Raw genomic sequence first — 25,019 nt, forward strand, 5'->3', positions numbered from 1 at the left:
TTTTCTATATCCTAAGCAAGTTGATTGTACCAACAAGGTAGGTTTGCACTTCTTTTCATTAATGAAAAAAACTATTTTATTGACATTAATTGATTCACTGTAAATTCCTGAGAAAAGTGACTGATTCTTTAGAGAATCGGCGCTTAAAACTTTTATAAACTTCATTGATTTGTATAAAAAAAATAACATGTTTTTCCCTTGTTGATGCTAAAAGAGAGATTGATTAAGCCATGGCTCGTGTTCTGACCCGCAGGGCTTCCCTGAACTTCATTAGTTTTACAGTCTCTTATGAGCAGCCAACAGACGGGGAGCGCGTCTGTGCGCTCCAGTCACCGATAGGCCCGCGCTGGTCACATGCGCTCCTCCTTATTCCACTGAGGACTTGCTATATAGCCCTCAGCCCCCATACAGCGATCAAACAGAAATCAAAGGATAACTGCTCGTGTTGGATTGGCTCGTTTTACTGTTGCTCTCAGCTGAAAAATAAAAAAACAAAAAAAGAAGGATTTCAGTGTTTTCTGACGCTCCTGACGTTTTTTTTTTTTTTTTGACTGACATCCTGAACGTTTCAACTGGTGTTTGGACGCTGACACGATGTTGTCAGGATTTTTTTCAGCGACAGGCTGATCTGATCTGATTCTCTCCACTCAGACTCTGGCTGATATGGATGCAACAGCCTCAGTGAAGTGATTATTTTACAGCTGAAGTGCTTTATTGCTTAAAACTTAAATGCTTTAAATGCCACTGACGATGAATGAATGGAAAGGATCCAGAGAACATGGTTTTCCATGAGGCCACCTTATTTTTTATCTTCCAAACGCAGCGCTCTCTCTACTCTCTAACGCTAAGCTGTGGTTTGGATGAAGTGTGTTTGTTGTGATGCGCCTCCCCTCCATTTCCACTGACACCAGTTTGGATTTTCCCTTTTGGATCTGTGCGTTTCCAGAATGGCTCGCTTCGCAGAAGATCTACCCACCCGCTATGGAGGAGGCGCAGGCGGCGGAGGGAGAGGTGCGCCGGGCGCTGGGAGAGGGGGAGCCCGGGGTGGTGGCGGCGCTCCGGGTGGCCAGAGGATGTACAAGCAGTCGATGGCCCAGAGAGCCCGGACAATGGCCATTTACAACCCGAACCCTGTCAAACAAAACTGCTTCACTGTCAACCGCTCCCTCTTCATCTTCCGCGAGGACAATCTCATCAGGAAGTATGCAAAGCGAATAACAGAGTGGCCATATCCTTCCTGAGCTCAGAGCAGGTGCATCTGGAGCCTGTAACCTGTCTGTCCTTGCGTGGCAGCCGCACGCAGATGTTTGAAAAGCAGACACACACCACCGCCTGTAGGCCTGTTGTCAGCCTGTTAAGTTTAGCTGCTGTGTTATGTTCACTTGCCTCTAGGTTTAGGTTGTAAAAACCCGCCCGTGCTGCTGAATGAGCAGCTGTTTGTGCCTGTGGAGCAGCGACCGGTGTCTTTTCTTTACCCCTGTCCGCGCAGCGCCGCCTGCACCTGTCGCTCTGCCCCTTATCTCCATTCAACATGACACAAAGATATTTTCTCAGTAGGTGCGGACGGTGAAAAGACTTCACTTCCGCCTATTGTGTTGCCTTTTCTATTCCCAGCTCAATACGGAGCCTCTGGGTGTCCACGTAGACAGATAAGTTCTTTTGTCAAAATGTCAGCTCCGGGCATCAGCAGCGATCCCTGCGTCGTAGTTAATAATTATCAAACATCGCTATTGATTTACGCAGCTAGAAGTCAATAAAAAGCTGCGTGCGTAAAAGGGGAAATGGTAATGGTCAGAGCTGTCGCTGCTGCCACTGACCGCCCCCCACTCCCCATGTCCACCTGTGAAGTCATGTTGACTAATTGCTAAGAAAAAAACGCAGTTTATTTTGGTGAAGGAGACCGTTGGTCGGAGGTTGCAGCACCGCCTCGTTGTCTTAGTTGGGAGCACTCTCCATGGTGCTGAAGTCGCCCACGCTCACCGCTCCACGCCGCTCTCTCAACACTGCAAAAAAAAAAAAAAAAAAAAAAAATCATGTCCACTTCAACGAGTCACGGTCACTCATCAAGTCTTAGTGCGTTCTCTCTTGACATAAGTGACAGAGTCTATGACATTATTCACTTTGTTTCTGAGTCTGTTCTCTTGAAATACTTCCACAGCCCATGAGGAAAAATTACATTTAATACAAAGAACAGTCTGAAAACTGACTGTGATTTGTTCTGAAAACAAGTAAAATAATATCAGGTCATGAGCATTGAGACTCAGATTTTAGTTGAAGAATGATGAATAGAAGCAATTCCCAGTCACACAGTCCTTAAATGATGGATTATCTCAAAATAATTGTCAACAAGTTTAGTGATACATGCTTTTCAACATGTTTTTACAGTACCATAGTAGTGTAGTATAGTGTAGTTGAAATCTTGAAACAAGTGATTTGAAAAACAAACATTTCAGATTTTCAGACTCAACAGTAAATCAAATGACTCGTTGAAATGAATGTCTTTTTGCAGTGACGTAGTAAAGTCTGGAAAGCAGCTGTAGAACCTGTGTGACAAACACAAGGTGACAAGTGGATCTGCTCTGTGGGCGACAGTGAGAACAGCATTAGCTTTAATCGAATGACAATGGTTATCCCTCTATGAGTTGATATGAATTGAATTTCCACTCCACAGGACCAAACACCCCCCCCCCCAAAAAAAAAAAAAACCCCACATGAAACTAAAAACCACAGCTGAAATGAAGTCAAAATAGCCATTTCCTTTCAAAATTCACTGTCAAGTAATAGGATTCTGGTTGCATGCGGGTGTCTTATGGATAACTCTTTTACATCTTGGCTTTAATGGTCATAAGCTTCCTACTCCCTCACGATTCATGGGCCCTCAATAGGCCCTGACCTGCGGACATTGACCCAGCAAAAATAGACTGCAGAATGAGCCAAGCATTGATAATGGTTGGAAATGGTCAGCCATCTGGAAGGATCATAAGCGCATGTATAGGATGCTTTATTTGTAGAAAGCCAGAGCATGATGTGGAATGGGATGTTTATGTTTTAGTGTGATGGCATTTTATCATTCATCAACAAGCAGGATGATTTGTTTTTCTGTGCAATTTAATGTTGTCACCCATCTTTAATTCGTTGTGTACTCATTGCTGTCCTGTTAAAATCTTGTATCCTGATTGAGTAGAAGGTCTTTTCCCCACTACCAAAGCAAATAACAGCAATGATTCAGCTGTGAAATTAAATGAATGCAACTTCACTTTCAACTGCTCCTTAACCCTCACACTCCATTTGAGTACATGATCCTGGCTACAATCATCGCCAACTGCATCGTCCTGGCCCTGGAGCAGCATCTACCTGCCGGTGACAAGACACCTATGTCAGAGCGCCTGGTAAGTCCATTTCTATGAGGTCACTTCCTTTAAATAAAGACACTTTCAACAGTAAACAGATATAGAGAGTAATCACAGGCACCCCCTTTGCCAGAAGCACCTGCCTCTCAGAGTTAGAAGGGAATGACCTACAACAGCTTAACTGCAGCAGCACCTTTCACTCATAATGCGGGGAGCCACCCTGTGTGTTTTACTGTGTTTGTCCCTCCAGCTCCTATCTTGTAAGCCATCAGAGCCTCTCAGTGGGCTAGCTTTGATCACCTGCTCCGGCCCCCCCCCCCAGCTGCTCACATATGCATTCGGTGTAAACCAACATTTGAGCTCTGACAGTCACGTTGCACAGCTAACCAGTCTCAGAGAGAGACCAAAGAGACTGTTGCACAGGGAGGTCAAGTGGCACATTCTGCTCCGTGTACTGGAGAAAAAAAAAAGAAAAAAAAACCTGAATAGCATGTAGCTTCATGCTTCAGCACTTTGCTGTTCTTGTTTTTGAGGGTGTTGCAGCTGAGGGGACTTTGTCTTAAAATAGAGATCCAGAGAGTGTTACAAAGAGCAACAGCTTGATGTGAAAATGTCAATTAATTCTTCTCATGTCGCACCACCTGCTCCTGTTTTAAATATCTCAGCTGCTGTGGCGCAGAAATTCAGCAGCAGAGATGTTACTACTAGGAAAACAACAAAGTAGCATTCAGCACCTGAGCAAGTGACTGGAGTGGTTACACAAAGGAGGAAACAAGCATCCTCTCCCCTGCCTCCTCCACCTTGAGGATGCAATACAACAAGAAGCCTTTTAATTAGAACGAGGGATCAGCTTTTATTTATGAAGCTCTGACAACAGAGTAGGGAGGCATACTGTAAGTGGAGGCAATGATAGAAGCTATTCACTAAGAGTATTTCAGATCCAATGCAGGTCTTTAGCACCGTAGGCCTTGGGGATTTCCCCAGCTGTCTTCCACAAGTGTATTTATAAATCAGCAGCGTTTTAGATGTATGTATAATAGATGTTAACACACTGTTAGTACAGACAGTTATCCAGGCAGCCCTCCAGCTCTGTTATTACATAAGACATTCAGTTGTTTTGTCTATGAATCTTGCCTTTTATAGCACACCAAAATGAATGTACTGTATACCACACTGAATGCCTGTCCTTGTTATTTTAAAGGATGCAGGGTCCTACAGCTACTCCTATTGGCCAGGGACAGCTTATCTGCATCTCCATAACAACAACAAACTGTCAATATTTCGCCACCACAGCCTTCATGCTTGATACAGTAATTCTCGTCCAACATATCTATTATCACTGGATGTTGACTGTAGTCAGCCAGTGCTTTAGAAAAGGTCACATTTCTTATAGTGCTCAGGCCTGTCACACTGCTTTTACATGATTATTTATGTTGGAGGCTGGGTGATGCTGGGGGTTGGGGACACTGACTGTCAGGTTGTAGTATGCTGGGAACTAAAGAGAAAAATTGAGGGGGAGAGAGGTTAGAGTAGGCATGAGATATCCACAGCTCTTGCCCTGTGCATCGCCCCAGGCTTTTACAGATATTAATGGAAGCAAAGAAAAAGTGTCATGTCATACGCGCTTGATCCAACTCCCTTACTTACAGCAAGGCCCAGGGTTAACCGGGCCACATAGTGTAAATGATTCAACTGTGACATGTTGTTGATTGTTTGACACTTTTAGGAAATAATGTGGAGTGCCTAGATCAATCATGTCCAGTCATCTGTGTTATGCATATGGACTGAGTGCCAAAGTGCCCTTTCAAACAAGAATGTCTTTTTCCCATTGGGATAATGCCATTTGAACAACCCAAATGTCCCTGTGGTCACTCCACGTGCTCCCTAATTTCATTATTCACACTAACATTAACATCACACCAGGCGGGCACTTGAATGGCCTAAGTTTTCTGGTTTGTCCGAATATATGCAAAAAGTACCTCTTTGTGTGGTCCATATACCCTTTTAGTTTCTTTTTTGTCCCAATAACACCACAAACTTGAACTTGAAGTACTTCTCTGGTTGGGGCCAGTGCCTCAAGGAGGCCTAATATCTCTCTAGGGCCCAACAATCCTTCTGGTCAGTCCCTTGAGGTCGACCCAAAAGGCCAGCATGTGTCCTTCTGGTTGTACTAAGTCCCCTCTACTTCCATGCTTAATTTTGCCCTAATGCCACACAAGAGAGGTCCAAATGCCTTTGTAGTTGCCGCAGGTGCTGCACTGGTCAGCTCAAGCACCCCTGTATTTTGCCCAACTGCACCTCTGATTGGCCCAAATTGCCATTTCTTCGGCCGTCAACGCATCCCAGAAAACCCGCAAAACCGACCAGTTTTCTAGTCATGGAAAACGAGAGAAAAAGCAAAATGTCCTGGAAAATATTGTATTGTTGTGGGACAGTTATTTCAACATTCTCATATTTTCGGGTAGAGTTATGTTCAGGATCGGGAAGTTCAAATGGTAGGCTAGGTTATGGACGACATTATTTTGAATCGGCTGCTATTGGTTTGTTTTGGCAATGCTGTGAACGCACCACGAAGTTACGTCACATGCTGCAAGTTGGATAATTTATAACTCCGAAACTCTAAGGAATGTGAGTTATATTATCCTTCAAATGTTTTGGCTGCTAACTGTAGTGGTTTTTATGAGGTTTATTGATGAACATATTCTTTCCAACTTGTTTTAAACTGTTGAATAATGGATTAGCACGTTTGGTTCAGTTGCTTGCTAGCTTGTTTTGCCTGTAGCTAAAGATTTAAGGTTTGTGATTCAGCTCTGGTGGAGCAAAGGTTTCAAATGTGCGTTGGTCCATCGCTGAGAGTTGGATGATAATAAATTGGAAGCGGGGGTTATTACAATGAATAGGAACCAAACTGTATGTTAGTCAAACACCGGCTAAATACTTGCTAACGCAAAGTTTAACTTTGCTAGCATTTCTTCAAACCCAACGTTACGTTGTTCAGGTAAAACAGACCATAATGTGAAAAGTTTAACTTTTGCAGCAGTAACTCACAATGGGTGTCATTAACCTCGTTAAAGACTGTGTGACAAACTGATAAGATCCAGCGGCAGTAAATAATCCTAGCAAATTCAACTTACAGTAGTACAAGTACATTCGGCTATATAAAGTGGAAATTGCAGGCTACTGTTTGTTTTTGGTGTTGAGGGCAGGCTATTTAGTTATTGGTGTCGAGGCATCAATGGTTAATTCATAAGAAAAAAGTGAGTCAGGTTTTAAATTAATAATGATGATAATAATAAATAATAATAATAATAATAATAAATACATTTTTATCAAAAATTCAAAACAAGTTGGGAAGAATATGTTCATCGATATAATTTCATAATTTAATAATTAATTCAGCATGTAAGGGATGATTTCATAGACAAGTATAGCGAAGCTCTACACTGGTTTACTGTAGCCTTTGAGATCATGCCATGTGTGTGAATATTTGTTTTCACTGTGTTTACTCTGTTTTCATCCCAAGAAGGGGGCTCCACTTCCTTCACGTGTGGTCATGCTGGTGCAAGAAGTAAAAGGAGCCCTCTTTCTTTCTATCTTTTACTTACCCCCCTCTCTTTCACTGAACGCTTCATTAACCACTCTCTTATCTCTCACAAAGATCTTCCTCCGTCATTCTCATCATCTCTCCAATTCTCTCCATCTTTCTGTAGGATGACACAGAGCCCTACTTTATTGGAATATTCTGTTTCGAGGCTGCCATTAAGATCATCGCCCTGGGCTTTGCGTTTCACAAAGGCTCCTACCTCCGCAACGGCTGGAATGTAATGGACTTTGTGGTCGTCCTCACTGGGTGAGTCCCTCGCCCGCTGGGTGTCAGCTAGAGATGGAAGTCATAAGTGAGAGAGTGGTTTCTTTTGTGTGTATCTGTGACCGCCCTGAGTGAGATTGTAGTGGAATCTACCCTCTTCCAGTTAGAGCATCTGCCTAAAAGCATCTATATGTTATTCAACAAGTAACACAAGCCTGGGAAAGATGTGAAAAAAACTGTCACTATGTACATTTATTGCTTTAGCCTTTCGATTTCTGTCCTTGACTTTAACACTGTGGCTGGACTACACTTAAATATATATTGTCCACACACTTTGTGGCTTTTGGGAAGGCACTTTCCTGTTTAGACAATGGCCCCATACACAAAACCAGGTCCAAAGTGAAATAGTTTTCCCAATTTGATGTGGAAGAACTTGACTGGCCTCAGATTTAAGTGTCATGTTTGAGTGTCCACATACTTTTGGCCACAGAGTGGAAGACACAGTGTGCGGTTGATGATACGGTAATTTTAACATTTTCATTTTGTGTTCAATAGATTCAGAAACTTCTGTCTTAACATCTACATCATATTGACCAGTTTTACCAGAAAGCCTTGTCATCTGAGTGTTGGCATGGCAACTGGAAGGTGCAATAAACACACGTTTCATGTTTGATCAAAGTTTCAGAAATAAGTACATGTTGACAGTGCCAGTTATTAGCTAAGTGGACCACAGAGTTCTGAGACAGATGCTTTTATAGTTGAAAATTGTGTGTGTGTATATATATATATATATATATATTTTTTTTTTTTTTTTTTTTTGAGCAGCTCGGACAATAGTGGGTCCCTGGCAGGGAAGCTGTCAGATAGTGGGGCTTTAGAGACATGTAATGGCCTGTGTTTCTTATTATCAGTAAGGAGTCATGAATGACAGAGCAACAGTCAGGTCGATAGCACTGAGTAATTACTGCTGGGATTTCAACTCAGGCAGCGCTGAATCTTTGTGTGGAAGGCAGTATGGTATTCCTTCTCAATGAACCAATGGCAGAGAGAGGATAATAATGTTTATAACATGCTTCATGTTTTTTCTTCATACCACTTCCTCCACTTTATGGTTATCTCTTGTACCATTCTACCTGTTACTTCTATTAACCAATCTTTCCATCCTAGAGTATTCTCCTAAAACAACTGTGCATTTATTGTCGTCGTATTGTCGATTCTCAGACAAGAAATCTTGGTCTGCTTGTCAGGTCACCCCTGTTGACAACAACTCAACCACCTCAAGTTTATTATAGGTGCACCTAAGTAATAATACAACAGCTCTGAAATCCGACTTTCATGAAGGTTACACTGTTCAGTTTTTTATAACTGTTTTTGGGAGGATGTCGTTTGTGATGCTGTTGAACTATATTTCATTATACAGAGAGGTGTCTCTATTATTTAGCCTACCTGCATTGAAATAAGTAGGGTGCACAAAATAATAGAAACATCTGTATATGTTGGTTATATGTTAGTGGTGGCAGAGGAAGCAGTCCTTGCCCCTTCCAGTCTGTTCACACCTCTGAATGCAGGATAAAAGTACAAAGAGGGGCTTCCACCACCTCATATTAAATCTTGGAAAGCTCTGTCATTAGTGATGAATTTTGGTCAGCTCACTACAAACTTCCAGTGGTGGATGATGCACAATGTTTTTAGTTAAAGCAATATAACAATGTGAAAGCAGTCCTCCCAGAAAATTTCTCACTAAAAATAATCTGCCATGTTAGAAATGCGCCCGTTTCAGCCCAATTCAGTTGATGCTGATAAACGCTTCCTTTTGCTTAGTTAAATTCAAGAGCAGAGACATATTTACCGCCTTGATGCAGAACGAGGTCCAGATTGGATTTGTGCTGTAAATAATGACTATTTCAAAAAGTCAATAAACATATGAATCAAGGTGGATATTGAATGAGGAACAGAACAAAGAGAGGCGGTGACCACAAGGTGATGAGAAAAACAGAGCAGTCGAGGCGAAGAGAGCGAAGAAGGTAACCAGGGCGATATTACCAATTTTCCTTTGGACGCCTTCATTAATAAATATTAGAATCAGAAAATTGGTGTTTTAAAATGAAGACATTTCTCCTTATCTTTCACTTGTTAGGACATCTTTTTCTTTTTCTTTCACTCGGCACATGCTGTCAGTGAGACATTCGTGTTTGGAGCTGTGATTGGATTGAATTTTCCCCCTGAAATGCCTACACAGACGAAGGACTGATGTGTGCTGGGAGATGAAAGCGGGCGTTCCTTAAATGTAAGACTGAGATCACACAGAGGCAGAGGCTGCTTGGAGCGAAACACTTGAATCCCACTATCTTCATGCAGAAAGACGCACCAGCTGCTTCCAGTTTCATGTGATACACCTAGTGCAATGCAAGAAGCTCTAAGTGTGTTTTTGTCTAAGCCAATGAATTTCCAAACAGCAGTGGTGCTTAGCATTTAGCTTTATAGGATATAAAAAAGAGGCATGTTATTTAATCTTCTGAAAGCATAAATAAAACCGAGTTATTTAAAATGTGCCAGTATCAGAAAAAAGCAGAGAATGAATTTAAAGGACCACATCAATATTTGCTTGTTGACGTGGAGTCGTGTAGAATCAGTTTTTTTATTTCAGGGTTTTTCTTCTCTTCAAAAAACTAAAGCTTTAGGAATATGGCTTTTCAGTTTTGGCTATCCATTGCTGACACAGCTGGATATAAATGAACTATTATGTTGTGTATGTGTGTGTCTCTGTTTGGTTGCCAGGCAACCACAGTAGGTAATGTGCCTCGGCGTGATCGGGGGTTTCTGTGTGTGTGTGTGTGTGTGTGTGTGTGTGAGAGACAGAGAGAGAGAGACGTTCCGTTTGCTTTGTGCTCGATATGCTCCTATGGGATCAGGGGTCTAAAGGTGTCCGGACCGAGCCCACATCGATGTGGAATCAATCAGATCACCTCTGGGTACGGTTTGTCTCACTGGCTCAGAGTATGAGCAAAACCCATTCCTGGGAGATTTGGTCCTGATGTCAAAAGATAAAAGACGCAAAACAAGTACATTCAACCGCGTCCTTAGATGTTCAGCCTCCCTAAGTGAAGTGAAGAGGATTAGACAGACTTTACTGCTCACCTGGGTGTTAAAATCTGTTTCTGCTTTGTCCTGTGTAGCCCACAGAGGGAATGACTAGCCTGCAGGAAAGAATGAGTGATCATAATTAGGGCTTAGTATAGCACCAATGATGAAATGATAACGTGAAAATATGTTGAGTAGCAAGAGAATAAAAAATAAGTGAGTGAGAAACCCACAGATAAACAAAACACTACTACAGTTGCATGCTGTCAGTCAATGCAAGAATGATGGATGAAAAATTAAAAAAAAAAAAAAAAGATGCTTTGCAATCAGTCAAATGTGAGAGCCAGTTTTTTATTGATCTTACTGGTTAGAAAATCTAATTTATAATCCAGGCTGAGAGGATATAATTGTGGCTGAGAGGAGGGAAATCATCCTGCTTTGTTTGAAATGAAAACATATTCCGTGCTGCTTTATCAATCATCTTATATTACACAGGTCAATAACATATTTTAGGCTTTTTTCATCTTTGCTAAAAAATCAGTATTGGTCTCTGCCTGCTGTACAATTCCAGTGCTCAGTCCTTAGGCTAATTATGTCGATATAGCCATCCAGTCCTAATGAAATTGTCTAAATGATAGTGTAGCTGGAGGCAGTGGCAGACCTTTAATCTGTCCTGATCAGGCATTAGGAGCCCCCTAATAAGAGAATAAATCTGCCTGGGTTGCCAAAGGCCTAATCAATAGCACACTGAGCTGGCCTAGCACCAGGAACACTGAGCCCTGATGAGGTGCCCGACACGGCCAATCACACGCTGAGCATGACGGCGCCCATGAGGAGAAAGGGCGAGGAGCTTGCTCTGCTTAGAAGAAGCATTTATATCATATGTACGAAGCACCGTGCTCACAAGAAACTGGGGAATCATGACTCAGTGGCTGGAAAGAAAAATAAAAAAGAATCCAAGATGAAAAGGGATTAAATGACACTCACACTGGTGCTAATTTCGAAGGTGAAACTTTGCAGGTGTCCATTTGTTCTACCGTCTGTAATCGCTGGGTTCTTCCTCCTTTTTAGAGCAGAAACTGGGAGAAGCAGATCATTTTAAAGTCAAACAGGGAGAAGAAAAGTGGTTTCTTATTTTGAAGTTTTGAATTGTAGCCATTTTTCTGAAAGCCAAGAAAGTGGTGTACATACTTCTGATTGACTGCAGGGTGTGTGCTGTTTTCAGATAACCGCACCAGATACCACCAGATAATGATCTCTGAAGCCGACCCTAAATTAAAGAGGTAGTCCATCAATTTTACATGTGTGTGAGTTTACTAGTCACGAGGGGCCACTACTGATGCTGTGAAAACAGTTTTCCATGTTTTCCGAGGCTCTGGAGGAGCCTTTTGATGAAAAAATACCCAGGTGACCTCACCTGTCTCTCAGCTCAGGCTTGGAAAGTACAATACACAAGAGAGCTTGTGTTACACTGTGGGGGTGTGAGGCTTGAAAAATGTGGGGTTTTAACCAGGGAGGCAGGAGGTAATACTGCATTCATGTCTTATCAGAGTGTCTGTAATATTGTAAGATATTATAAGAGTTTTGGAACTGTCACTACGTCATGTCGACAATCAAGTCGTAATTATAATTTTTTTTTTAAAGATGATATATCCGAAACGGAGCTTAATACATGGATGAGACACGGATGAGACACGAATGCCTTAAGTCCGTTCAATGTAATTTGACCTTCATTTAATGGATATATTGTAATTTTGTCATTGCAAAGTATTATAACCATTTAAAACGCAACAAATTCTATAACCATACAACCGTCTTCAGTCGTCAGATCACGAAAACACGTGTCGTTAACATGGGAATCTTTCCCATCTCTACCATCCACCCCATTTGATGTGAACTCACCATAATGAAAGACACTCTCATGTTGCATTATGGGAAATGTAGGATCTTGTTTGTTTAGATCTTGATTCCCAACTTTATAGATGTGCACAATGTGATGTGCAATGGTTTGAGTACTCCTGTAAAAAAAAAAAAAAAAACATTGTACTTTACAGCTGTCAACAGGCTTCTCACACGTGTTACTTATTTGCTTTATTTGTTAGATTATTTAACAAAGGCAGTGCAGAGTCGACACACACGTACATAAGAAAAAGAAATGCAGCAGATGTTCTATAAGGTGCAAGGCTGAAATTAATTAGCATATATCTATTGTGGGTATGATGTGTGCAGGATGTGTGTGAGTGTATGTATTCATTTGAACACTGGATCCATTCAACACTCCTTCAGTTCACATCATTGTTGCTGTTCGAGCCATTGTTTCACTGTTTCACCATATGGAGCAGAGATATTTATGTACTTGAATATAACCCCTATGAATGAGAACATTAGAGATTGTCACTCATTCGGGTAGGATAAATAGAAATAGACAAAGGCAACTGGATAACTGGAGCCTGCATTTAACACTGAGCTCAGTATGAAATAGATGTGTTTAAATTTAGGAATGAATATGTTGCTTGCAGCTTCATAGCTACGTTACGTATACATATATACATTTGTTAATGTGTGTCAGTAACGCCTGAACGGTTCAGTGGTTCTACAGTTAACCTCTTCTGCCTTTCGGCCTTTGATTGCCAGTCACACTGCTGTTATTGACCAAAGCCTCCCATGGCCTTTTACTGCCCGTGCAAACACTATGGCAACAGCAATCTAAGGCTCGTGGCTGAAGTCATTGAGAGCAATAATCCCACTGCCAGCACCAGGGAAACAAAGCCAGGGCAGTTGTTTTCATTTATTTATCTGTATGTTTGATTCACGAGTCCTGGCCGTAAGTGGTCAGGGCAGGAGTCGCTGCTTGTGTCTACTTCAAAGTTGTGATTTCCTTTCATGTGCCTCTCAGGCGACGGGGCAACACAATAGGAAGCTTCAAAGTATAGTTGCAGAGACCACAGAGGTTGGGTCACTTTAGCATGAATAAATGCGTCCTTTGAACGTCTGACAAAATGCTGCTCTGATCATGTTGGTCTGATACTTGTGTTACATGCGCGCTTGATATGAGCGGGGTTTGTGTCTGGGTATGTGTGTGTGTGTGTGTGTGTGTGTGTCTGCTGTACATTACTGCACCTGAGGCCTGAGCTTAGTGTCAGGGGTAAATAGCATTTTATCATATTTGATTTAAGTATTTAATCCACTTATTAAAGCTGAAATTCTCCCTTATCAAATCTGTTTCTGTGTAGTCTTAGTCTCGCTATAGGGATTTGGCCCTAGGGATGGTAATGTCAGTCTTTCAGTTGCTCCACCTCTTTGGTCCAAACTGAACCGTTTGATGAACTACAGGATGGATTCCCATGAAATTGCCATTTTTTACAGATGTTCATGATCCCCAGAGGATGAATCCTAATGACTTTGTTGATCGTCTGACTTTTCCATGAGGTGGACATTTGTAGTTAATGAAATTTGGTGAATCAGAATTTTAATTTGTCCAATACTTTGGTTATGGACCAAAAAACTGCAAAACTAATGACATTCCCATTAGCCTCTGTGAACATATTAGCCACTAGCATGGCTGTAGACTGTAGTGTTACTTTTACTTTTATTTTACATTTTATGGTGAATACATTTTTAAGCAAAGAACTGATGATTTTTATTTAATGTTTTACGTTGTATTTAGCAGTCTTTTTTTTTTTTTTTTTTTTTAATCAAGTATAGCCACACTTTAACATTTAAAGTACTCTGCCACGTTCAGTCAGTGTAGTAAACATCTGGATCTGAGTGAGCACACAGTTCTGTGTCACTAGTTACAGGCAGCACCTGTACAGTGCAAGATAAAGGAGAATTGTTTATATCCTTGTATCTCTGCTATTTAGCAAAATCACTGCCTTAATATTTTGCACAGCGGCCTTTTGCTAATCAAAAAATACAGCGATGATAACACAAGAAAGTAGTTAGACGAGGCTCTTCCAATACAAATTGGGTCATATTTTGGCAGTTTTGGCTATTATGTCTAATGGTATTGATAATGTTGTACCTTTTCTCAATGTCATAATTTTTGGCTGGGGTTTTGACCAGTTGTCCTCTGTGTCTTCACTCAGGTGCATCCTGAGCGTTGGGTTTGTAACCAATGACAAACAGTGCTGATTCACTGATGTGCCCAAACTTGTCCAGCTGGTGCTTATGAAATTTCAAGTGTTTCATGATCCTCTCAGTAAGATGTATGCAGCTTTACGGTCACTTGTAATCCAGGGAGTTGTTTTCTCAGAGGCGTTTCATTTTGGACACAGAGCTTCATTCTCATGTTATTGATCCTTTCCTCAATATCTCCTGTATTGACAGATGTAGTCAGTGACCTGACAGCTGTGAGGTTGTGTTGGTTTGTATGCGTGTGTGTGTGTGGGGGGGGTTATGTTCTCGGAACAGGCTGTTCTGCGTAATGTCTTCTAGCCAGTTAGCAATCTCTTCAGTGAGTAAACACTGTGTGCTCTGTGGGGCTGGCTGAGTGCTGCTGATGCTGATGCCATGTTGTCCACATCGTAGCAGACTGATACCAGCTCCGCTCTGTCCGTCGGCAACAACACAAGAGCTCTGAGCAGTGGGTGAGAACCCAGGCAGCTCCTTCTCTTCCTGCTCACGCTCACGCAGGGATGTGGTCAGGAATACAAAACCGAGGCAGAGCTGTAACCAACAAGTCTTTTCATTATTGATAAACCTGTTATCATTTATTGGATCATTCCATTAATCACATAGTGTATAAAACGTTTGGAAATGTCTGTCACAATATCCCAGAGATAAAGGTGAGTGTCTTTAAATAGCTTATTTTGTCCAAAGCCCCAGACATTGATGTTACAGAGAAAAGCAGCAAATCCAGGAACCAGAGAATTCATTCTTGAATTTCTATAAATGCCTTGATTAATGACTTAATCAATTATCAAAATTGTTAATTCATTTCTATCAACCAATCATCTGTCTTTAACTATAGAGTAAAAGTAAGCCCTCTCTGCTTCAGACTCAAAATCAGATTATATCAATAGGAGGATAAGAATATATATCATAAGTGGATATAAAGATTATACCTATCTGTGAGTAAACTGACTACAGCCTGTACAGCTGTGTCCATCCTGTACAGTTTTTGTGGCCATTTTTCTGGCTGTGGCAGAAAATATCATGACACTCAGTTCTTAATCCTGCCTACAGAGGTCTGATCCGCTCTATGAGCACAATATCAGACTTATTTTATGAGTGTATTTGTGGTTTAATCAATACCAGTCATGGCTATCAAACTGATTATGTCATTAATCACCTGTTCTGCTCCAGAAGTCAAAGAATAAAAAGATTATTGTAATTTTTTATGGCTATTTTTGGGTAATTTTATGTCTTTTATTATATTGCTGCTTGCAACATGATATCAGGGGGGGAGAAATATGGCCAATGATATGCAACTACTGGTCTCCAGACAGACTTTTCAGTTCATGGTCCACTGCGCCGCCAGGGATCCCTGCGTATTGTCAAGTCTGACTTATATTTTGATGTGGATGTGACAGTTATTACATTTGCATTAGCATGTTTGGACATTACAGCTGACTAATGACAGCTTGCGCCAACTAACAGGCAAGCCCTGGTGCATGAATATTTATGAGAACTGAATACAGTAAGCCAAGGTGACTCAGTATAACACTGTGGATCTAACAAATCCAGCCTGCGTCTGTCCCTTTGCCACCGTGCCTACAGTATTCATGTCGGACTAAAATGGCTGCTAGCTAGATGGCTTCACTTGAAGTGGCTCAACCAATTATCATGATGACATATATCTGGCAGGTTCTTGGCAAGTCAGTCACATTTTGCATCATTTGCTCCAGTTGTGAGACACAGCCCCTGGTAGGGAGGCATGGCTCATGATAAAGAAGCTTCTGAAGAATAACATGACTTCATTTGGCTCAGTGGGAAGTTGGCGAGCACACAGAGACACACTACAGTGCACATTAATCAAAGATTTGTCCGACTAATTGATGTGCACACACGTGTAAGATAAATACACACAAGCACTCATACGTGTCTAGACACACACACACACACACACACAAAAAAAAACCCCACACGAAAAAAAAACATGAGTAATTGCTCTCTTGCTCTATCTCTAACACACACACACACACACACAGACACACACACACACACACACACACACACACACACACAGTTGCACACCCAACTTTGTGTCTCTGTTGGCTTGGCTGCCAGGGTTCCAGTCAAGCGTGGCTGAAAGTGATGCTTGTCATTTCCTGTAGGCAGAGGAAGTGCACTACACCACAGCTGATGTGGCAGACTGGCAGGTTTCCCTCTTCACACATGACTCAGTCCAGAGCTAATTAAAAAACAACATGTGGTCTGTAAACATCAGTAGTTTTACAGGTAACACCACTACATTTTGTTGGAAAGAGACTAGAGAAAGTGACAGTCATGCAGCGTGGTTATAATTTATCCCACAGTGACACAGTAAATATCAAATGAGAAGAGATTTATACATATTTTGGGCTACAGCTATTTGTTTTTTCATTATTATATACATATCTGATTCTAAAATATAATCTGAAAGGTGGTGCTCTTTGGACTTCTTCAAAAATCCAGTCACTTTGGTCTTGAATTTAGAAAAATCACCTCTCATAAACAGCTAAAAGATGTGTGTGAGGAACCGTCCCAAGCCGAGCTTTAAAAGGCCTCGCGGTTAGTGCCCCTCCCCCCCTGCAGGGAAAGGGTCAGCTTTCAACCTGGACGCTGGGTTGGCCAGGCTCACACAGCTCACGGTAAATAACAGAGACCTTTGAATCTTGGAGCCTGCAGTCAGCGGCACTGAAGAGAATGTCAACGTTTATCAGGGTGAACGTGTTGACTCTCAAAGAAGAGAGAATGACATGTCAGCCTGCAGGAAGTTTACATGACTGACACCTGTGACACACAAACTTACTTTGGTGTCTTAAAAACGTCACAAGTGCCAACAGCAGTGGAGGAGCTGCCCTGTTTTGTAACCAGGAATTCTCATGTTCAGAGGGAGTTTTATTTACAGGGAACCTACGAGCGTGAATAAAATGATTTAGCTTTAAATGTCAGCATTGTTAAGTGAGTATTTACTGCACTTTTCCATCCTGACTAATGATCCTGCTTCACGTGTTCTTTCCCACTGGGATTATGTAAAAATGTTAATAGGATTTGGTTCAGTCTTTCCCTCTTCTCCCAGTCTTGCAACTGCAATCGATTTGGCAGACAGCAGTATTTATCATATAAATCTTGTTTTATCCAGTATGTTTTCATACTACGTCTACTGTGTGTTTTTTATTTTCTTACTGGCCACATCGAGGAGATAGTTTGTTTTTCTCATTCTGAATCTGACAGAAAGGATTTAAGGCACCACAGAGGGAGGACTTATTCCATCAGAGCTCTTATAGGAACGCAAGATAGGATGATATATACCATAATATAAATCGATCTCTTTAATATTTCTGGTTGTATTAGGCCATGGTAGGCAACGTTTCCATTGACAGAGCAGGACTCCATTATGGCAATATTGATTTTTTTTTTTTTTTTTTTTTTTTAAATGATAGCTGCGTCAGTGAGATGAAGTCTTCTGATATGTCAGGTATTCAGTCACTGGAACAAAAACAGACATTTCCATCTGGTTATTTTGTCATAAACTGTTTCTCAACTGATTTTAGAAAATGGATAATGGTATAAAATTACACATAGAAACAGCATATTAGAATCATATTCAAAAGTGTGGTTCCTCCACCATTCCCACAAGCTTATTAGATCTCAGTAGAAAGTAATACAGGGATTATCTTATCATCACAGATGTGTTCTCCTGTTTGACATAACTGTTTTTGATTTATGTATCTTAGTCTCACATTTTACTGTGTTAATGTTAATAAACTGTCAGCAAGTATTCCAGAGAATATAGTTAGAGGAAGTTAAACATATCGTAGTCAACACAAAAATCACAAAATACAAAAACGACTGTGCAGTAGAAACAGTTAACAGTCTTCATTTAAACAGTGTCAATGGAGCACATTTCATTTAATTTGCTAAAATATTCCTAAATAAATAAATCATTTATTAAACCAACCAGAAGCCAATACGAAGATCTGACACCTGGTGTTATATGATCACATCTGGATAAGATGGGTTGTAGTATTTTGAATCAAATGTAGTCAACCAAAGGTTTTAGGGAGACCTTTGAGGAGAGCATTGCAGGAGATGATGCATGTACATGTCACCGATATTATATTCCATTTTACTTGCTGTCATTCTCTATTTGCGGAGTTATGATATTACTATGATTGACTCCTTCACTAGAAATGTCTTGCCCTTTATTGTTGGCAGTCAGAGGGCTTTTCCTCCCTTGACTTTGCGTTGTCGTAGTGTTGTTGGTGTCTTGTACAGCATTGACCTCCAGGACCTCTCACAACCAAATGCACGAAAGCTGAAACAGCCTGAATATTGAATTATCTAACTGTGTCTTGCTTTAGTCAGCCAGTCAGCGTCCCTCTCCTCAGTCTCCCCGAGTTCACCTGCAGGGGCAGCAGCTGCATCACCGAATGGGCCCCACTTGGTCATATTGCCGGTGTAATGGATGGATTGGCTCCCCTTGTTTTTTTCTGAGCCGTATCACCAGCCCCTAAAAGGGCTGGAAAGTGGCGTTTTGTGGTGTCCCCTCCTGTTCCCAAACATCTTGCGTAATGGAGGAAATTCTGGCACAGAGAGCATCTCCTCCTCACTGCCTGCTGTCTCCGGCTTCAGGCCGAGGCAGAGGGCGTGGGGAGTTTTGTTTGCACCGTGCGGTGAGAGAAACAGTATTCCTCCTCCGGTTTTTCTTCCCTTCTGTCTCATTAGATCTACCAGGAGGATGCTGCCGCTGCTGAAGCACTCACCGCCGCCTCCTCCTCCTCTCCACCTCGTCTTCTCTCCGTCTCGCCTCAGTGGAGAGGTGCTCTGTTTGTTCACCCTCCCCGGCCCTCGTGTAAGCTCTCTCACTGTGGAATAACTGATGGAGTCACACACAGAGAGGTGTAGGGCACAACAGAGAGGAGTGAAAATGAGGGAGATGAGAGAGGCTAAGATCAAAGTGCTGAAGTATTAGCTACCACAATAAACAGTATACATAACCTTGTGTACGTTATTACATTTGAGCCTCGGTGTGCATTGTTTCTGCATTTTCATTTTCCATTTCCTGCTTATTTGGGTAACCCTCTCACAGTAAAGTTGACTCGTTACTCAACACACAACTATCTAAATGCCAGCTGTACTGTATAGTAGGCCTATATATTGTCCAGGCAGTAACAGAATGTACTCTACCATCTACTGTCTATATACAGTTGATACCACACGACTGTTTTTGCTGTCACAAATGTGCTGCCGTTATCTTTAAGCATTGTGCGCCTGTATACTTTAGTTTTTGTTTGTTTTCTGTTTCAGCACATTGTAATACCTGTTTTTAAAATTTGCCCTGGTTTAATTCCCTGAATTATTCTACTTGGACTTTAAATAACAGTCCCCTAAACTGTCTACACTGGACTATAGGTGTACTGTACCCCATATGCTCACGCTGCATCCAGGAATAGTTTAACATTTTGGGAAATTGGCTTATTTGCTTACCCTCCAAAAGTGAGATGAGATGTCATGCCTATGCATTAAGGACCCCCTCCAATGAAAATCAAGTTTTTGACCTTGTTAACATGTCCATATGATATTTTTTTATATAATATATCATGAGTGAAATAAGCAGTCAATGCCAGGACTCCGTATTTCCACCTTGAACTGCAGTTCACACAGCTATGGTTTCATCTCATGGTCAACTTGCAGGGACGGGGGTCGTGGCAAAATAAACCAATAAACTTGAAACCTTGTCAGTACAGAGAGGAGAGTTTGCATTAGCACAACCACTAACACTGTCAACCACTGCCAGTTACAAGCTAACAAACAATATAAACAAATAAAAGATGCTAACTACGCTAACTGTTCTGATACGTCTGCTAGTTGCCAATTTTGGTGCATAACAGATTGAGGCTCAAACGTGGCTGAGTCCGTCCGATGTTTCCACCGCTAATCATACTGCTACGCAATGCTCTTCCACCGGTCAACTAAGTGCAAGCAGCGATGGTGGGCGGGGCACAAGGCCTGCTCCAGAATTTTTTTAATGAGGAAGTAAGCGTAGATGAGCTTGTGCTGTAATTGGAGTCTGGATGTGGTTTGCCTTTAAAGATGGAAGCAGCTATCCCAGCTTTGTCCAAGATTCACAAAATAAATTTTCCAACACCTCTAAATCTGGTTTGTAATTTGTTTAATCATCTTATCTAGCTTTAGTAAAAGCAAAAATGAAGTGAACTTTCTTGTGATAAACGGCGGCTTATCAGTGCTGGCTTCCAGAGCGCAGGTTGTAGCAAAGGTCTCTGAGCAGGCACAAGAATACAAAAACTCACTGTGATGACAAGTCTACACTAACTAACTAAGTAGCTAGAGGTGTGTATCACCAGAGCAGAGCAGGGAAAACCAGAAAAGGCTGTTTGTGTGTCTGTAAAGTTCGAGGTTTAGTGTGTGTCCTCTCCTCCGTCTCTGTGTGTCGGCTTGTTATGCTCTGGAGCTATTGATCCTGGCGGTGGAGTGTATTGATATGACGACCAGCTTGTGCTTCCTCGGAACAATCCTTGTTATTCATGCCTCAGGGACCGCATGACTGACTCAGGGGATGTTTGGTGTTAGTGTTAAAAATTTTGTTTAATTTCTGCTTTGGCTTCTTCAGCTGTTTGAGCAACATCGAAATTGTGTTGTACCAGGTGTATTTGTTAACGCAGGATGAGTCACTGTAAGTCGCCCAGTTTACTCATTCGAATTCATTTTTTCCTTTTTTTTCCTTTGTTTGTTTTGTTTGTGCAAATTATTAAAATCTAACCCCTGAAATGTGTTCCCGGTAATGAGCTGAGATGTTATTTCAGATGGCACCGGTGTAAATTATTGTCTCAAGTATGTCTTCCTTAGACTCATTAATTCAGTGGGCGTTTTCAGCTTTGCACAGCCATTACTGCAGTTTGAGTGCTAATGTTTTCCTGCTGTTAATTCGATGCTCTGTAACACCACAATTATCCCATCTCTTATCTAAGCAAATTGAGCAAACAAGATAAGAAAAGCTTGTATCTTTTTTAGCAAAACACAACCTTATGATGTTGCAGCCGAACCCATTTGACAACATGCTTGGTTATCTGACAATTCACCAATTTACAGTAAGTCAATATTGACTCTAGACAAATGTGGAGACTGGGTTAGGTCAGGTGGCAGCAGAGAATTAGTGATATCTCTGGAGTAATCTGCTGGCTGAGTATCTCTTTCTCTTTATTGGTCCATATGATCAGGCAGGCCTTCAGGCCAAACGTCTACTCAGCAGTGTGGGCGACTGAACAAGCCTGTTAACACTCTGAGAGCGGCGATGTTAAGGATCGATCAGGTCCCAGACCTCGTTTGTCCTTCACAGTTCAAGGCCTCGCACAGCTGGAGCCGCTGAAATGCTTTGTCCTTCACCAAGGCTGGCTGTGTGGATGAAATGTAAATCTGACAATCTGAATCACTTTAAATTCTTAAGCACAAAGACGGTTTTGAGATTCTAAGAGCTTTACCAAAAATAGGGCCAAAAATGTTAAGTTTGCTCTGAGGGTGGTGTAAAGGAAAGGTTTATAGGGTTTATTTCTTTGAAATTGCTCAGCAAGCCAAAGGGAAAACTGCTCATTTGAAATCTAGAGTACAAAGTTGATATTTTGCTGTTGCAAGAGGAAAGCTCACAATGGAAAGGTCTCCTAGCCTGATGCTTGACTAGAAGAAAGGTCAGTGGGTCACTAAAAGTCTGACCTTTCAGTTTATCCCAGGCTTCAGTCTTGAAAAGTAGAATATCCCACACACAGCTTTTGCTTAGCATCACGATTTATTGATCATCCTGCACGGGGCCGTGTAACTAGTCATCATACCGGAGGCTCGTTTGTTATGGGAACCAGTTAACCACACAAGTTGATCCATCAACTAAGAACTGCTAGTCTATCACAGGGCTGACATATATAGACAACATTTTTATCAAAAGACAAATATTAAGAAGAACATCCAATTAATTTAAAATGTCTTTTAGGCTCTATGTAAGATGGATGTTGCAAGCTTATACATGAATGTACCCCGTAAGGAGGGGATAGAGGCTTTGCATTATAACTTGAGTTCAAGGGAACAACAATTGCAACCTGTGGAGCTGCTTATTAAATGAAATAGTCTGAAATAGTTTTGAAAAAGTATTATATCAGGTTTGAGAGAGAGGTTTCTTTCTACACAGACAGGGAAGTCTCAATGTCCTTTCAGTCCTGACAATACCTTTGTGAGAATTTGAAGATCATGCTTACAATAACAAGCCTTATTATTTCTCTCTTGTGAAGTGTTGGTATAAATATACTTATGATTTGTTTTTTTTGTATTGACTGACAAACTGGAAACTATTAGTATCTTAACTCTAGATTGCCCACTGTCACATTTACAGTAGAGATAAGTAGAGTATCTGTGTCTTTTTTGGATGTGTTACTGCAGACTACAGTCTTTCACAAAAAGACAGACTCAGCCTGAAAAGAAGCTTGACTTGCAGTCCACTGTTAGAATAAAAAGAATTTGTAGGTCCGAGGAAGGCTTTGAGAGACAGGCTTATGACCTGTTGTTTGTTATGGAGAAAAGGACTTTGTATGCCTGTTTGTCCAAGGCTTGTGAAAAAGATAGAGGTAGTATTTTAGCACCTAATCATGCTGTGCCTTCTCACCTGTTTCTCAGTTGGTTAAAATTGTTGTCAGAACACATTGGCATATTCTGTCTAGTGAGAGTTTTTAAACCCTCCCATATTCACTACTAAGCGATTGAGTAATTTGAGGGACGGACTCGTAAAAGACGGCTCTTTATGTTAAACCCACGATCTCTTTGCTCTCTTCCCCTGGATGATTTCCCCTTGTTCAGACTGTGTGAATTGCACTGCCATGATTAAAGGGGACCACTTCTCACATCCCCACACAGGCAGAAAAAATGAGATTGAGGGGCAGAATCATATATACAACCACACAATTGGAACTAGGAGCATAAGTAGCATCAGAAAACTGATGAGAAGACTCCTGTAGCCGGACACTTTAGGTCTACTGGCCATGGGGTTTGTAGATTATAGTTCATGGGTGTTGAAGCGTTTAGGCCACTGCTGAGAGGAAGAGATAGGAAGAGGGAATTTCTCCAGAGAGGACTGTTAGTATCATAAGGGCTTAAATGTTCATCCTGAGTCTTGCTGTTTTTCTTAATATTTGTCTTTTGGTGATGTTGTTTTGATGATTTGAACCAGCTATTTCACACTGGCAGGTCCCTGGCTGCTATTTAGGGCTATTATAGGGTCATACCCACACGTGTCTCAGAAACACTGAAGAAAGCGTGGAGCTGCTGAGCATTATCTTTTCTACATTTCTGAAATGACTGAGTGCAGCAGCTTTTACAAGAAATGTTGCAAAAATGTGCAACTGTTTTTGTGTGTTCTCTGTTAATGCATTGCATCAATTTTAAGTAGGCCTTAAAATATGCCTTAAGTTCCAGTCAGTGCAAGAATACGTCTTGGAATCTGGATCTTTGGAGACTGGATGTGCTTTGTAACTTCCTCTCCTTTTATTAAGTCTTTCAATCAACCCACGTAGTGTAGCAAGCTTCTATAGCTAACAAATATGTCACTTTAGAGTATGGAAGGTAGGACTAGAAAAAATTGATAATTTTTGGTAACTTTAAAAGTGATCTATTGGAGAAGCTTGTTCAGAGCATTTCCCAGCTTGCCCTGTCTGAGAGGACAAGTTCAAGTGGAACAACATCTGTAGTTTGGAGGACGTTTGTGGAGACGCTTGACTTTGACTTGACTTTGACTTGACTTTGACTTGACTTTGACTTGACTTTGACTTGACTTTGACTTGACTTTGGCAGACAGTGTTCAGTTTGTTTGAGCCTTGAGTTTGAAAATTGGTGAATTTGTGATTCTGAAATTGAGAATTCCTGGGGGTGAATTTATATTTGAGAGTTGGGCATCTAACGTGGCAGCAAGCCCTTTTTAATGAGCCAAATGCAATTCAGATCCTTTCCTTAGTCCCCCAATGTGCTAATCTTAAAATAAATTTAAATTCTTGAACTGATGTTAGCACTAGCTGAAAGGTCAGATGGTCACCAAAGTAATCAGAAATGATCCTCATCCTCTGGGGGCTAAGAGTACCTCTGGCTGCAGATGTCAAGACATCAAAATGGTGGATGAAACAACCAACCAATCAACATTTCAGTCCTCATAGGCCCTGCTGCAGGTGAGAAAAAGAAGAAAGGAAAAGCCAACGCAGTGGCACGTAAAGTCACCTAAGATGATAACTGCTATTATCTCCATCCCAACACCTCCCATCTCAATCCTGACCATCCCTGACCCGTGCTGCCTCCGTTTCTAAAGATAGAACATTGAATAAAAGACAGAAACTATCTGAGAGTCTTTGTTTTTGTGCGATGAGACTGAAATTCTCAAGAGAAGAAGGTGAGGTGTGTGTTGTGTGACTCCAAGGCCATCTCTGGAGAGCCATGCTGATACTGGAGTGTAAATGGGAAAGAAAGTGGCCCACCCTCCCCTCACAAAGAGAAGCTGGATGTTTGTCCTTCAAGTTGCGCAGTCAAGGTCTTTTATTCCCACCGCCAAAGAACCAGCACCACAACTGTCTGCATCATTATTACTGCAG

At 41.4% G+C, this 25,019-nt stretch overlaps 1 protein-coding gene across 1 annotated transcript in view; it reads left to right on the top strand.

The window, feature by feature from the left end:
• Positions 1-944: 944 nt before the first annotated feature.
• Positions 945-25,019, top strand: part of LOC111221156 (voltage-dependent N-type calcium channel subunit alpha-1B-like) — a 161,519-nt gene continuing 137,444 nt past the window's right edge. Inside the window, exons 1-3 of the mRNA XM_022744504.1 lie at positions 945-1,228; positions 3,284-3,389; positions 7,061-7,200. Coding sequence (XP_022600225.1) covers positions 948-1,228; positions 3,284-3,389; positions 7,061-7,200 — 527 coding nt within the window. The 5' untranslated portion in view covers positions 945-947. The remainder of the gene's footprint in view (positions 1,229-3,283; positions 3,390-7,060; positions 7,201-25,019) is intronic.

Source organism: Seriola dumerili, unplaced genomic scaffold, assembly GCF_002260705.1.
Source record: "Seriola dumerili isolate Sdu_G_001 unplaced genomic scaffold, Sdu_1.0 BDQW01000081.1, whole genome shotgun sequence".
In the NCBI taxonomy this organism is placed as follows: Eukaryota; Metazoa; Chordata; class Actinopteri; order Carangiformes; family Carangidae; genus Seriola; species Seriola dumerili.